The sequence below is a fragment of the Moschus berezovskii genome, chromosome 20 (assembly GCF_049115385.1).
Source record: "Moschus berezovskii isolate FMDL1 chromosome 20, NW_MosBer_1.0, whole genome shotgun sequence".
Classification (NCBI taxonomy): Eukaryota; Metazoa; Chordata; class Mammalia; order Artiodactyla; family Moschidae; genus Moschus; species Moschus berezovskii.
The window spans coordinates 57,068,584-57,085,000 of NC_142479.1; the positions used below are offsets into that span (position 1 = coordinate 57,068,584).

At 50.6% G+C, this 16,417-nt stretch overlaps 1 protein-coding gene across 4 annotated transcripts in view; it reads right to left on the reverse strand.

Annotated features, from left to right (window-relative positions):
- Nucleotides 1-16,417, reverse strand: part of ARHGAP27 (Rho GTPase activating protein 27) — a 37,168-nt gene that overhangs the window by 10,319 nt on the left and 10,432 nt on the right. The window contains exons 1-2 of one of the 4 annotated variants that reach the window (XM_088829178.1): nt 4,759-4,945; nt 42-458 (exon numbers count right to left, since the gene is read on the reverse strand). In XM_088829178.1, the coding sequence (XP_088685304.1) occupies nt 42-458; nt 4,759-4,815 (474 nt within the window). In that variant the 5' untranslated portion in view covers nt 4,816-4,945. Of the gene's footprint in view, nt 1-41; nt 459-4,758; nt 4,946-16,417 lie in introns of those variants that run through there. The other 3 variants (XM_088829179.1, XM_055408098.2, XM_055408099.2) reach the window with 3 other exon arrangements.

Below are 16,417 nucleotides of genomic sequence, written 5' to 3' on the forward strand. Positions count from 1 at the left end.
AAAATCAGCCCCGCCCATCCTGACAAGGCCCCGCCCCTCACCCTCTGGTCCCTGGGGCTGCTGGGGCTCAGGCCTGGCTGCATCTCCTGCTCGTCCTCCGGCTGGTCCTCGAACTCGTCCTCCCAAGCCGTCTCTCCCGTCAGCGGGTTGTAGAAGAACACTCTGCGGCTCTCCTCATCCCAGTACTGGCCCCACTCCGTCTCGAGGCTCTCGTGGCTGCCCACCGAGGCCGGGGACGTGGCCGGGCTGGCGGCGCCCTCGGCAGCCTCGAAGGGCGACTCCCAGGTTGTCACGCCCGTGTCCGGGTTGTAGTAGTAAGGGCGCCCGGTGCCCGCGTCCGTGTGTGTCTCCCACACTGAGTCTCCCACACTGCTAGGAGCCGCGGAAGCGCGGGGCGATGTGGCCGGAGGCTGCCTCTCTACGTTCGCGTACACGGGCTCCGGGGGCTCGTCCACCTGCTCGAGGAGGAAGAAGATGTGACCTTCGGGCCTACTCAGCGGTCACATTGTCCCCACTCGCACACTTTCAGCGAGTCTCAGCACCTCTCGGCCTCTGTTCCCCCGACTGCAAAATGTCTGACCTGCCCTCGCTCCGGAAATCGTAGTGAAGAGAGAATGAGAACTTGTTCTGGAAAGTGCTTTGTAAAATATGAAGTGCCCCAGAAGTGTGGGGCAGCTACATTAATTATTAACAATAGTAAAATACTAACAGCTAAATTCTCCCAGCTGCACACTCACAGGTGTGAGTCAAAGACTGCTCAGGAACAGAGAAATGGCCTCAGGACACTGGAGGGCAGGGCCCTGCTGCCTTCTACAACGCCCACCGAGAAGACCCAGCCCTCCCTCTTCCTTCGCCAAAAAAGCTCCGGAACTGGAACCCACACTGCCTCTGGTTTGGGATTTGGAGCTGACACTTCCCCAATACAGGAATTGCAGACCTCAGAATCCATTCCAGACAAGAGAAAGAGAAGGGCAAAAAAAAGGGTATGCGTCTCTCCACACCCCACCAAAGCAAAGTGAAGTGGGAGAGAGAGGCGGGGTCAGGAGCCAGATCCGCCCATTATGGCTAGGCCCCGCCCCTCAGAACCCCCCCCAACCCACTCCCTCACCCTTACCCTGTGGAGGGTCCAGTTACACAGAATATAAACCTGGTCATGCTTAACAGCCGCAGGGCTCCCTGCTGCCTGCTGGGCAAAGTCTAAGCCCTTACCAGGGCACCAGAGGCCGTCCATCACCTGACTGTCTTCCCCCCATATTTCCTGCCACTCCTGGCCCTTACCTTGAACTTTAAGCTCCAGCAGCACCCAGTTGCTGGAGGCCCCCACCCTCTCTGCTGTGTCTGCTACAGACCTCAGCTTACTCACACCCTGAACCTCTCCCTACCCCTTTCTCACCTGGCTGACTCCTATTCCTCCTTTAGGACTCAGCGCAGGTGTCAGGTTTAAGATCTTTCCTGAGATTTTTCCTGTGTGACCACCACACCCAGCCTAGTAGCCATTAGAAAGAAAACTAATGACACTATCAAACTCCAGACAGCAGAATAGCATGAGATTAATACTGTGTTCTAAGAATGCATGTTACAAGGGAAAAGCAGATTTCAAATGGTAAACTCGGGGACTTCCCTGGTGGTCCAGTGATTAAGAATACACCTTCTCATGCAGGGAACAAAGATTGGAACCCAGTTCAGGAAACTAGGATCCTGCATGCCAAGGGGCAACTAAGCCCATGTGCCACAATTACTGTGCTCACGAGCTTTAAAGCCCATGAGCCCCAACTAGAGAGAAGCCTGTGCACCCACGTGCCATAATGGAGATTCTGTGTCCTTGCTGCAACTAAGACCCGATGCAGCCAAATAAAAAACATTTTTTTTAAATAGTAAACTTAGCACAATTTCCATTTTCCATTTTTTAAGTAACTCTCCAAAATGTTAACAGAGGTTATCTCTGGGTTGTGTAATTATAGGAATTGGATTTGGTTTTGTTTCCTTTCTTTTTTGCAGCAACACTTTTTTTTTGACAATAAATCTCTTTAAAAAAACAAATCATAGAAGTTCCTCCATTTCTGTAACACCTTCATTCAGCTATAAACTACTCAAGAGGGGAAGTGCGTCCTGCTCAATGCAACCTCTCACTGGGCCTGCAAAAGCATCCATTTGACCAGCAAAGATCTGCCTGCCTTGTGCCGGGCACAGGTCTGGGTTCTGGGAATGCAGCCGTGGACAATCAGAGACAAATCTGCCCTGGTGGGGCTGCTACACTAGTGCACACGTGTGTGAATGGTGTGTGGGGTGGGGAGGGAACCCAGCAGAGTGGTAAGGAAATGCACTGCACCTTGGTGATGACTGTTGCTGACAAGAAAGCAAAAATAGAAGGGGGTGTTACCAGTTTAGATAGTGTGACGGGTCCCAGGCTTGGAGGTGGCAAGAAGACTTGAGCATTCCTCCCAGTCCACTCTGCTCCCTCGCCCCACAAACTCCTGTCTGGCTGAAATGGTGCCTTCCACACCACTTCTTTTTTCTGTCGACAACAGCTCTCCTGTGGCATTCTGTATTCCAACCACACCAGCCTGCTGACCCTCCCCCAGACACAAAAGTCATCCTCTTAACCAGTGTTCCCCCCACCCCTGACCTGTGCCTTTGCTCCAGATGTTCCCACACTCTGGAACTGCCCCCCCCACCCCGCCCCCCATCTCAATTCCCTGTCTGTCCAAGTCCTGATCCTCTGCTGGTGCTCAGCTCACAAGTCTCACCTGGGGGAAGCGTGCTCCCGCCGGTGAGAAGTCTAACCAGCTGGCACTCTGCTTAGTCATTCTGTTGGGCCCAATGGCGTTCTGCCTTGGTGGTCAGTTCATTGTCCGTTCATCTGTCTACCTTCTCTGCCTGAGATTCAAAGGCAGGAGACTCAAAGGAAGGAGATTTTTGAGAGCTAGACCCAGGATGAAGTAACTGACCAAGTTGACCACCCAGCAGATGGTCCAATGCCCCGAGGAACATAGCCAATCCACCAAAAACACTCACTGCTTGAGTGAAAGTGATAGTGTTAGTCACTCTTTGTGATCCCATGGACTGTAGCTCACAGGGCTCCTCTGTCTATGCGATTCCCCAGGCAAGCATACTGGAGTGGGTTGCCATTCCCTTCTCCAGGGAATCTTCCTGACCCAAGGACTGAACCTAGGTCTCCTGCATTACAGGCAGATTCTTTACAGTCTGAGCCACCAGGGAATGCAATTCCATGCCAAACTTAGCAACAAACAAAAACCAAGCATACCTAGAACTTGTGTGCTGAAACTAGAGAGTCTGTGAGCTGCAACAAAAGGTCCTGCATGCTGGAACTAAGACCTGACACAGCTAAATAAATATTTTAAAAAAAAAAGAAAGAAAGAAACCCAAACACACCTGACACTACAGGAGAGACTGGGGTTAGCTCTTTAGCAAGAACTTCCTGAAAATGAGCATTCAGGCACAGAAACCGGGAAAATCCTTGGGAGGACAGGATGGAGGCAGTAGGTGGAGGCAGGTGGATAATCAGACATACCTCCTACACACCCCAGCTGACCCACTGAGGCAGTGACCTTGCTCATCCCTGGGACAGGAGCTGGAAGGGAACCAATGAAGGAGACAGGCTCTTGGACATGGGGATTTCCACTTGGCCAGCCTTGGCTGAGTCCACGGGGAGTCCCAGGCTGGTCGGGCTGATGGGAATCTTGTACAAGGAACATCCCCAGCTGGTACAGAGGAGATGTGGGAGGTAGAAAGTTTGCCCCCCCACAATGTGACAGGGCTGTCAGCAGGAAGAGAAGACACAGAATTACACCGTGGGGCTCCAGTCTGAAATCAGAGGCCAAATGGGGGCCGGGCAATGCCCCTTAGAGGGTAGCACAGTCTAAGGATTGGCGCTGCCCTAGAGACACAAGCTGCCTGGGCAGGTTGTGAGGGGCCTTCTTGCGAGGTAGGCGAGTAGACTCCAACCCCTGCTAGGGTTGCCGCAGCCCTGCAAAAAGAGCTGGACTGAAGTAGCCCCGAGGCCCCTTTAAACTCTAGAACTCTCTGTACAGCCCCCACAATGCTACTGACAAAACAGAGGTGCTTTCCTCTCCTGGCACCGCCTCAGCCAGGTGCAGACTGGCTCTTGGAAGCCAGGCGGAACCAAGCTCTCCAGGCCCTCAGGCCTTCCAGAGGGGAGCTCGGCCAGATTGGAGCGGGGCTGCCTCCCTGCCCCAACTCCTGGAGGCCCAGGCCAGAGGCAGACACAGCCCGCCCACAGGGCCTGCCTGGGGCACCAGGGGCTCTGGGGGCCCACACCCAGGCAGGTGAGAGACACAGGGAACACTGAATGGGAAAGAAGAAGTGGTCTCCCACCTCAGAACCGAAAACAGAGCCAAGAGGGGCCCGGTTGTCACCACACCCGGCTCCCCAGCTCCCCCAGGCACTCTCATCACCAGTCTCCTCCCTTTGCTCACAAGCAGGTGACAGGCTTGCCCCTTTCTTCCCCACCCCCCACCCTGTCCACCATCCCCAAGCGGATCACCGCCTCTCAGCATCCCTATGCCACCCCCAGGGAGACAGGTGGGGCCTCGGAGAAGGAAAGAGGAAAGAAGGGAGAAGTCCCAACCTCCGTGAGGCTCCCAGCGCCTGACTCTGCTCCCTGAGCTCCTAACGGAGCCAGAGGATGGAGGCCTGACTGGCAGCCTCTGGACCCCACAGACCCCTCTGCCACCCCCATCAGAGGCTGAGCTCACCCTTAGTGCCAGGGTCCCCTACCTGCCCCCGCAGGTCCCGACTCTGCCTCTTGATCAGTTTGGTGGTGATGTCCACCATCCTGTCTCCTCTGAGCTGCTGGGATGCAGCCTTGGGAAGGCTTTGGGGGTGGAGTTAAGGGGCACAACCCCAGGACTGGCACAGGGCAACAGGGAAACAAGAAGTTGCCTTGAGATGGCGGGAGGCTGAGCCTCCAGCCCATTTCCTGTCAGGGCTGCGGAAGTGCTGCCTGAGACGGAGGCTGCCTGAGACAGGGTGGGGGTGCCTCCGGTCGGGGGTATTTTTATGTCCAGGGAAACCACAGACCACCCCACTCAGCGCTCTGATTACCAGTGAGTTCTAAATCCCAGGCCCAGACACAGCCATGGGGCAGGCTTCACGGAGGATGGCATCAGGCCCGTGGGTGGGGGAAGGGTGAGCTGCACAGATGGGGGCTGCCACAGGGGGCAGCTGGAGCCTGAGCTGCAGGAGACTGGACAATGAGTGGCCATCGACTCCCCTAAGGCCCAGGGAGGATGTGATGGAGAACAGGAAGCTTGTATGTGGAGGGGCAGGGGGAACATGTCAAAGAGGAAGGAGTTTGGGCAGATGTGGTCTCAGAGGGAGCTGGGTCTGGATCCCTCCAGCCACGTGGAGGACTGGAGGGGTTCTGACCACACCGCCATCTAGCCACCTGACCGCCTCGGTCTGCCTCCTGCAACCTTGGTCACCCAGATGCATGTGTCCACCCCCGCCGGTGTGCCCACACACATGCACAAGTGTGCCCAGTCCCCTTCCCCACTCTCCATGGACCAGAGAAAGGGGGCATGGCCTAGCTCTCCCATCCTATCCTGAGAGCTTCCTTCTAGCCTCTTGTCTCTTCACTCCTCAGCAGGTGGGTGCTCACAGAGGACACAGCCTGTCCTGGGGGAGAAACTGTGGTCTGTCCTCCAAGTCCTTGGGTCCATCTTGTCTTCATTAACCCCCTCAGAGGTGCTTTCCCCTCAGCCCCAAGTGCCCACCATTCACCAGCCCAAAGGCACTCCGGCAGTGGCTAAACAGGAAGCTCTGACCTTTACCCTTCCCCCAGGATCCCAGGGCCCTCATCTCCCATATCAGTCATCCTCTAGCCCCGAGCCCTGACTCTCCTTCCTCCCCAGCCCACATCCCCCAGGCTCTCCTCCCCTGCACCCACTGTGGGCTCAGCAAGGGGACACCCAAGTAGAGCCAGGCCTGGCATGGATTCGGGGTGTGGTACACTTAGGGAGACCCCATCTGGAGCAAGTCTGGGGCCTGACCCCTACTCTGCCCTCAGAGTTCCAGTACCGCCTCACTACCATCCCCTGGGCCCCAACCTAGAAGCCAGCAGCCCAGGGACACACTAATCCCCGCCGAGAGACCTGGAGTCCTCACACTTGTTACACATATGACACGTCACTTTGTCTCCACCCGGAGGGCCAGGGGACACACACACACACACACACATAGCCACCTAGACAGGTGCAGTCAAGCTGGAAGACAGATGGGAAGAGCCACTGTAAATTCCAGGGCAGCTGAGCCACTAGGGAGGAGCTGGGGTGGGGAGGGGAGAGAGGAGGACTGGGGTGGGAACCCAAGCCCTTGGCACTGCTCTGCAGGTGCAACTGGGGAGCAGGGTCTGCTCCCAGCAGGAGCCAGGAGTGACAGGGTCTCCCCGAGGCAGAGGCCAGGAGTGACAGTGGCGGGAGGGGACTGGGACCACAGGAAAGGCAGCCAGCACCCCGCCCGCTGCCCCTCCTCTCTAAGAGGCCTGGCTCCCACACCTGAGCTCTCCTCCTCGGCTCTGGCCCCACACTTCAGGGATGGAGCCAACCCCACATAGATCCGGCCAGTCTGGGTTACTGAGGAGGATGCCCCTCCCCAGTGAGAGGAGGTGGTGACCACAGCGGCTTTCCCGCCGGGGTCCTCCTTGCTCACAACACCCTCATGCCTCCAGAGGCACATGCAGGGGGAGGGAACAGAAGAAGCCAGCAGGACCTCACCCATCTTTCCAAAACCCTCACTGAAATGTTGGGTCAGAAGCAGGTGCAACCAGAAAATCCCTTCCGCTCTCTGGGGCCAGAGGCAAGAGAAATGTCTGCAGACCAGTGACTTAGCCCAGGGACTGGCTAGAGGGGCTGGAAGGAGGAAGGGGACAGGTCCTCCTTGGCTGACTCTGGGCCTGAAAGCTTGCTTTCTGCCATCCAGCTGGGGTGGGTGGGTGGGGTGGAAATGAATGGTGATCTTTGACCCTAGCGACTTAGCCGAGTACAGAACCGCCCCAAGTCTGGCATCTGTCCCTCCTCTGAGCACGCCTTCTCCAGGACAGAGTCCAGGTCTCACTCCGGACCCACCCCTAACCCAGAACCACGCTTCCACCAACATGCTGTGGGGAGGCTCGGGGTCAGCCGGCAGGGGTTCTCAAACCTTAGACTACAGGTAGCCATGCCTGGCCCCGCCCGCACCAGAGGCCTCTAGTGTGATGAGATTCCAATCGTAAATGACCTGGGGTGAGGTTCTTTTGGAATTGGGGCAGAAGCTCCATTCAATTAAAAGGAAAAAAGAATAGAGCTGGAGTCCAGAAACCTGGCGTCTTGTGTAGACTCTTCCTCAGTTTCTCTCTGGCAGACCCTTGGGATCTCTGGACCCCTGGGATCTCTGGGCCTCAGTCTCTTTATTCAGTGGGTTGTCATTCTCTCCTCTCTCATAGGGTTGGTTGGTGTGAAGGAGCCAAGCTGATGCCCTAGTTCCCACACCCACTTGTAGTCTTGGGGAAGAGAGCAGGGTTTCATTTCTGCTTTTCTTGGCTTTGAGTTTTGATTGAGTGCCCTTGGTTTTGGACTCTGCCCCTAGCCTCTTGGTGACCTTGAGAAGCTGTCTGGTTGGCCTGCTCCTCCCGGGTGAGGCCTGGGGTGGAGCCCCTTCACCACTCACCACCCCCTGGGCTCTGAGTAAGGCTGGCAGACTCCCAGGAGATCTCCTGCTGCTGGGCCGGGAGGAATCAGAAGTGGTCTGTCGGACTTCCCTGGTGGTCCAGTGGTTCAGAATCCACCTGCCAGTGCAGAGGACATGGGCTCGATCCCTGGTCTGGGAAGATTCCATGTGCCATAGGGCAACTAAGCCCATGTGCCACAATTACTGTAGCCTGCAGAAGAAGCCACCGCAAAGAGAAGCCCGAGCACGGGGATTAGAGTGGACCCCGGTCACCACAACTACAGCACACAGCACTGAAGACCCAGTGCAGCCTAAACAGTTCGTAGTTACAAAGAAATGGTCTGTCAAGGACCCTCCTGAGCCAACCTCAGGAGGCGGGACCATGTGACAGGGTGGTCATCTTCTGCCGCCCCCTCCAGCCAATCTGCACCTGTGCTCACCTTTCCTTCTCCCTCCCCTGACGGGGGCTCAGGGTCCGCCTGTCCAAGCCGACCTCCCCAACCTGAGCCCTGGGAACCCAAGTGACTCTCATCTGCTCAAGAGTTGCCTCATCTCAAATCTCCAGTCCCATCGACCTGACTGCCTTTGTCCCTTTGGCATTTCAATAAACTCAAGGTCTCTCCACCTTGGGAAAAAATAGTGTGCCCCTGGTGAAGGAGGAAACAGAACAGGCTCAATCTTGAAAGCAGGACTCCATCTTGGGCCAGACTATGGACTTTGAGCCACAGTCTCTATGGTATGCCCAGTATCTATGGAAACGACATACCAACTGGAAAACCAGGCCGGCCCCCCTCCCCAAGGAAGAGCCCCAGGGCTCTCCATCCCTAAAAGAATACCCTAATTATCTGTGTAACCGAATAGAACCATACATTCTATTATGCTTATTGGGGTATGACCACAAGCCTATTGATAATTGTCCACTGTTAACTACCTAGGCTTAAGGCATATGAATCACAGGTTAACTTTGATTGTATCTTTCTTTTTCCTTTGTTCAGACTAGGTTCAGGGAATTTGGGGAGGTGGGTTTGGGCACCTACGCTTAGGGTATATAAGGTTTTCACAAAACTGGTAGGGGTCCTTGGCTAACAGGAGACTCTGCCTTGGGCCCGCCGGTGTTAATAAACTGCACTCCACTACCTGCATTGTCCAACACCGGAACCAGCCCTCCCCTCCTTCTGTTCAGAGCCAACTTCTCAAAGGAGTCTGTTCACCGAGCGTCTCGCCCCTCGCTCAGGTCTCCCACAAACCTCCTCAAGGGCAAGTTTGGTCCTGGTCTGGCCTGGCTCCCCTTGATCATCCTCCCACTCCTGGATGCCTCAGGCTACGGCCTCCTGCTCTGCTTCCTTCCTCTGCCCGCCTCCTGGGTGCTTGCTATCTCATCTCTGTTTCTCACCCGACTGTCCCGGGAAAGCTCAACCCACTTTATCGGGTTAACAGCTTTCAACCGTATCTCCAGGTTGATCAATCCAGCTGCCTGGGGATGTCCTTGATACACTGAAAAGATACACAAACTGGGTTCATCTTCCTCCTCCCCCCCGATCTCAGCATCACCTCTGGTGCTCAAGCAGAGACCTAGAGTCACCCTTGATTCCTGCTTCTCTGGTCTCATCTGTCTCAGAGTCCCGGCGACCCTACTTATGGAAACCTTTCAGACTCACCAGTGCCCAGGTAACACCACGGTTAGAGGACCATGGAAACATCACCCAGGAAGCCAACATTCAAATCCAAAACAGACATTCTGGGATGTCTCTGGTTGTCCAGTGGCTGAAACTTCGGATTCCCGATGCAGGGGTCCGAGTTCAATCCCTGGTCAGGAAACTAGATTCCTCATGCCACAACTAAGCATTCACGTGCTGCAACTAAAGATTTCATGTGCTTCAACTAAATATTCCACATGCCCCAACTAAAAAAGATCTCGAATGTGGCAAGGCAGATTGAAGATGCCATGCACCCACTACTACTGGTACAGCCAAATAAATACGTATTTTAAGAATAAATAAAACAGACATTCTACTGGACAACTGGTTTGGTCTCTGTCTGTGTCAGGGCAGAAGGAAAAGGAAGGGGTTATCTAGGAAGAGTTCAACCAAATGCAATGAATGCATAGGATTGGATCCTGGTTTGAATGGGCTATGAGAGACTTGTCTTAGGATAATGGGGAAAATTTGACTATGGCCTGAATCTTAGATTATATTAGGGCATTAATGTAATGGTATCATGGTTACAGAGAAAAAGATCATTTTTAGGAGATGCATGCTGAAGTTTTCAAGTGAAGTGAAGTGAAAGTCGCTCAGTCGTGTCCGATTCTTTGCGAGTCCATGGAATTCTCCACGCCAGAATACTGGAGTGGGTAGCCTTTCCCTTCTTCAGGGGATCTTCCCAACCCAGGGATCACACCCAGGTCTCCCTCATTGCAGGTGGATTCTTTACCACCTGAGCTATCAGGGAAGCCCTGATATCAGGGAAGTTTTCAAGGGTGAAATATAATGAAGTCTGGAATTTTCAACTTTTATAATTTTATTCTTGGCAAAAAAGACAGAACAAACATGGAAAACATAAATTGTTGAACCTAGGTAATAGGTATAATTATATTCATGTCAGTATTCTGTTTTACTTTTTCATATGATTGAAAAATTTCATAATAAAAGGCAAGGAAAAAACCTTCAAATTTCTTTTTTAACTCTCCTGCATCCTCGGTGTTACTACTCCACAAGGTATTCATTATTTCTTATCTAAAAACAGACCAGCCCTTCCAGCTGCCCCCTACTCCCAATCTATCACAGACAAAGGAATTTCTCTCCCTTTAAGACACAGTTCTGGGGCCAAGGAGTCTGGAAATATGGCAGCTTAAACATGCCCTGCTTCTTTTCCCCTCCTAACTGCTACCCTCTACTGCCCAAACCAAGTGGGGGCTGGGGAAGATGAATGGGCAGGACCTGGCTGGCACAGGTGAGAGGCCGAGACAGGCTGGGACCTGGGAAATCCCAGGGCAAACTGTGCCTGCCATGGGACCCTGGAGTGAAGGCAGGGTGAGCCTTGTCCAGACCCCTTGCCCCCAGGAGCTGATGGGGAGCCAAGCAGGTGGGCCAAGCAGCCTCTGTGCTTAGGGCTGGTCTTGCCAAGGAGGCATGAGACCACTACTGCTCTAGGGACCCCTATGAAGTGGGGTGTTCTAGCATCTCACCTCCAGTCCTGATGAGCAAAATATAATCAACATCACTCCTCTGATGGGGCTGGAGAGAGGTGGAACAAACAGAGCTACCAAACAGGCCACTGCTATCAGACCCCAGCATGACTAGGACGGAGGACACACTAAAGACTCCACCACAAATCATGGCAGAAAGAACTTGTCAGTAGTAAAGGGGGATGGGACAACTGGGTGACCATCCAAAAAAAAAAAAGATAATTAAAGATGAGTCTATACCTCACCCTGTCTACTCAGACGTACCCCAAAGCATCAAGGATTCAGATGTTAAAAGTGAAGACATGACAATACTCAGGGAGGAAAATATGAGCAAAATTCTCTATTTAAAAAAAGAAAAGCCTTTGTAACAAATGTTCTAAATCTAAACGCCATAAGATAAGTGGTTTATACACTTGGCTACACAAATGCATTTCAAGAAAACTTGAGTGGTGAAAAAGTATCATTAGCAAAGCCAAAAGATGAACTTTGACAAGGGATTACAACTCATGTAATAGACAAAGGGCTATTTTCCACATAGAAGGACCACCTAGAAGTCAATTTAAAAAGGAGACCAATAACTCAATATATAAATGGGCCAAGGACAGGAACAGACCATTCACAGAAAAATAGAAACAAACAGTCCTCAGATACATAAAAAGATGCTCATTCTCACTGGAAAGAGAAATGCAAACTCAAGCTACCTTAAGATAATGCATTTTATAATCAGATTGGCAGGAAACAAAATTTTGATGACACTCAGTTGGCAAGGCTAAGGGGAGACAGGTATGTTCATTTGTGCTGGTGGGAGAGCAAATTGATATAAGCCCTGAGTGCAGCAATTTGTCAACATCTAAAAAATATCTACTGTTTACCCTTTGCCTGAGCAATTGTACTTTTGGGATTTCACTGCGATTTATCTGTACAGGTTTAAAAGATTATTTATTATAAAGCTGTTTGTAATAGCAAAAGATAGGACACAATCCAAGTGTCCATCAACAGTGGACTGGTTAAATGATTTATGCTACATCCCTACAATGGGAAACCATGTAGCTATAAGGATACTTTCTATGTACAAGCTCCAAGGCACATGGTTAAATCAAAAAGGCAATAAATAAATAAAAAACAAGATGTCCTGCATACTATCTTTGTGTAAGACAGACAGAAAATAATCAATATATTCATACTAGTCTGTGTTTGCAGAAAGCAACTCTGGGAGAATAGAGAAAGAATTGATTAAAGTGGTAACTTTTAAGCTGATAAAGAACAGGGCAAGGAAAATGATATGTATGAGAATTATTGCTATATACTTTTTAAAGCTTTGATTAAAAAAAAAACTTAAGTATATAACCTAGTTTAAAAGAAAAAACGCATACCTTGAGGCTACTTGCAAGACAGAGGGCTGGAAAATATAATTACAATGTGAACAAGAAGAAGAAAAAACTCTCTGAGATTCAAGTGAAAATGATGTTGCTCAGTTGTATCCGACTCTTTGGGACCCCATGGACAGTAGCCTACCAGACTCCGCCGTCCATGGGATTTTCCAGGCAAGAATACTGGAGTGGGCTGCTGTTTGCTTCTCCAGGGGATCTTCCCAACCCAGGGATCGAACCCGGGTCTCCTGCATTGCAGACAGACGCTTTACCATCTGAGCCACCAGGGAAGACTGAGACTCAAGTAAGGCACAAAAGAAGAAGACGAAAAGGACTGCTTTAGAACTTTAAAGTATATTGTTGTACTACTAATTGGAGGAGAAGACAGTTACTCTTGATATTCAAATGTGTGACCCAGGAGATCAAGCAGAAAAAAATATCTCAAACCTCAGAGCAAAAGCACACAGAGATGGAAGTAAAGAGGGAAAAGATAAGAAACTGGGAGATCCAGCCAGGAGAGCCAACATGCAAAAGAAAAAGGTGAAGAAACAACAGTCATGTTAACAGGTAGATTTCCCTAAGCTGAAAAACAGACCCAAGTCTACAGACTGGCGGGGCTCTGTGAGTTCCAGATGGGTCGCTGAGAAAAAGAATCCTCATCACACACACGCTCTAGAACACATTGGATTAGGAACCGGAGGGAAAAGCAGAAGCCACTAATGATGAGGAAAGTACAGAAGGACAAGAGATTAACAGAAGGAGAAAAAAGGGAATCAATAGCAACCTCATCGAAGGGGAAAGGAATACCACAAGGTAAACCTATGGAACATAAACCAATCAAGGACAGTGTACCAATTGTTAAATGAAATGTAAACAGACTGAATTATCCCATTAAGAGACAGCTTGGGTTTAAAAAGCAGTGATATGATACACACAAGAAATATACTTTTTTTTAAATAAAAAAATGATAATGGTTGAAAATAAAAGGACACAGAGAGATACCAGCAAGTGAAAAGCTTAAACCTGAAATTCTACCTTTCTGTTATTAATATGGTCATGTTTCCTTTTTATTTCATTTTAACCTTTTCACTTGCTGGTATCTCTCTGTGTCCTTTTATTTTCAACCGTTATTATTATTATTTTAAAGAAGGCTGAGTGTTGAAGAACTAATGCTTTTGAACTGTGGTATTAGAGAAGACTCTTGAGAGTCCCTTGGACTGCAAGGAGATCAAATCAGTCAATCCTAAAGAAAATCAATCCTGAATAGTCATTGGAAGGACTGATGCCGAAGCTGAAGTTCCAATACTTTGGCCACCTGATGTGAAGATCTGACTCATTAGAAAAGACCCTGATGCTGGGAAAGATTGAAGACAGGAGGAGAAGGGGATGACAGAGGATGAGATGTTTGGATGGCATCACTGACTCAGTGGGCATGAGTTTGAGCAAGCTCTGGGAGGCAGTGATGGACTGGCAAGACTGGTGTGCTGCAGTCCACGGGGTCGTAAAGAGTCAGACACAGCCGAGGTACTGAACAACAGGCACGAAGCAGGATAAAAAGGGATACGACATACTGATACAAAGGCACAATTTGTGATGACAGGACAGCCAAAATCCGTATGCTCCCAATAGCATCATAGTTAAATAGAAAAAGCAAAAACCATGACGAAAAAAGGGCTTCCCTGGTGGTCCAGTGGTTAAGAATCCACCTGCCAATGCAGGGGACATGGGTTTGATCCCTGGTCTGGGAAGATCCCACATGCCACGGAGCAACTAAGCCCACGCGCCATAACTACTGAGCCCGCGTGAGAAGCCAGTGCACCGCAATGAAGAGTAGCCTCTACTCGTCACTACTAGAGAAAGCCTGTGACCAGCAATGAAGACCCAGTACAACCAAAAATTAAATGAATAAATAAATCTTTTTTAAAAAGTACATGAAGCCCTTATGGAGAGAATTTGAGACGGAGATTTAATAAATCTCTATCAGAACAAAAGAAGAAAAGAAGCATATAAAGAAAATGTATTTGAATAATCAATAAACATGATTTGATACATATGGAAGCTTACATCCCTTAAGTGTACAAAAATATTTGTATAGAAAATAGACAGGGACTTCCCTGGTGGCCCACTGGTTAAGAATCCATCTGTCAATGCAGGGGACACAGGTTTGATCCCTGGTCCAGGAAGATCCCACATGCAGCGAGCAACTAAGCCCGCAGGGCACAACTAGACAGTGTGTCGCCAAGATCCTACAGGACGCAACGAAGATCTGATGCAACCAAAGAAAGAAAGAGAATGTAGAGGTTTTCTCTGTCTTTGAAGAACTTTGAAAACTTAAAAAAAAAAAATTATTTACTAGGCTAGAAGGAAATCCGTGACAAAAGTGGAGCTTTTACAAATCTAGGAAAAAGGAATACATCCCTGGTAAAATAAAAAACTGCCAAAAATAAATAAAATAAAAAATGACATGGCCAAAATTAACTAGCGAACCAGTGGATAACCTAGAAAGACTAATTACCATTGATGAGCAAAATTAATAAATAAAATCTGCCACTGACAAAGCAGCAGGTCCAGAAAGTTTCTCAGGAGGCTGAACTGTAGAAGCCGTTAGAATTCACCTCTGAGATCACCTCCTTGGACAGGATTGTAGATTTCCCTCTCACCTGAGAGATGTGGGATGGGGTGGGGGTGCTCCTTGGGCGTGTTCCCCATAGCACCCTGCATTGGAATTCAACACAGAATAGTGTAACTGGCATTTATTTGTCAGTCGCTCCTTCTGGAATGTAAGCTCCCTTCAGGCAGGGACCACCTCTGATTTTTCATTGTCTCCAGTGCCTGGTAGCATTACCTGCTTTTTACTGAATCAAGAGACGGGGAAGCGAAACGTGCAGCATATATGTCAGCATACACTGGGACAACCCGATGTCTGTAAAACTCCGCAACATGTAAGCCTAGGAAAGCAGGATGGATGGAGAGAAACCAAAACCCCGAATCATCAGACTGAAATCCCCCCACTATCCAAATACTTGTAATGGGGTTAAACTATCTCTACGAGCGTTCCTGGTGGCGCAGATGGTAAATAATCCACCTACAATGCGGGAGACCTGGGTTCTATCCCTGGGTGGGGAAGATCCCTTGGAGGAGGGTATGGCAACCCACTCCAGTATTCTTGCCTAGAGAAACGCCATGGACAGAGGAGCCTAGTGGGCTGTAGTCCATGGGGTCACAAAGAGTCAGACATGATTGAGCAACTAAACACACACACACAGACTATCTTTATAGTGGGAACGTGCGTGCTCACTCACTTCAGTCGTGTCTGACTGCAATCCCATGGACTGTAGCCCTCCAGGGTCCTCTGTCCGTGGGATTCTCCAGGCAGAATGTGAAGGGGAAGTGAAAGTCGCTCAGTCGTGTCCAACTCTTTGTGACCCCACGGACTATACAGTCCATGGCCTTCTGCAGGCCAGAATACTGGAGTGGGTAGCCTTTCCCTTCTCCAGGGCATCTTCCCAACCCAGGGATCGAACCCAGGTCTTCCGCATTGCAGGCAGATTCTTTACCCGCTGAACCACAAGGGAACTGGGGTGTATTCTCCAGGCAATACACCCCATGCCCTCCTGCAGGGGATCTTCCCCACCCAGGGATTGAATTCATGTCTCCTATGGCTCCGGCACCTCCAGTGGATTCTTTAAGCTGAGCCACCGGGGAAGCCATTATGGGGGAAACAGTAATTTGCAAATTCAGACCAGGCAACGATCCTCCGGTTGTATAATGAGGAAGGAAGATGACTGGCAGGATTGGAGGCAGGCCCCTCTCGGCCCCAAGTGCCTGCAGCCTCCAGGACAGACGTGAAGCCTAGACACATACTCCTGACCTGCTCTCCTTCATGCTTGCTGTGGACCTCCAGGCAGGGGAAGGAGAGATGCAGGGCGGCAGCATGGAGCCCAGAGCTGGCGCTGGACAGAGGGCCCTGCAGACCTCACCTCACCAAGGCAACAGCTCTGGAAATCCCCCAACACCAAAGTCCTTCCTCTGTTTCCAAATTTGAATTTTAGCAAGCACCCCTCCCCCGGACCCAGCCCTAGCAGCCCCATTTCACTGGACACCAACCAATATCAAGTGTCCCCTCACTGCTCCACCTAGTGAAAGTGTTCGTCGCTCAGTCTTGTCCGACTCTTTG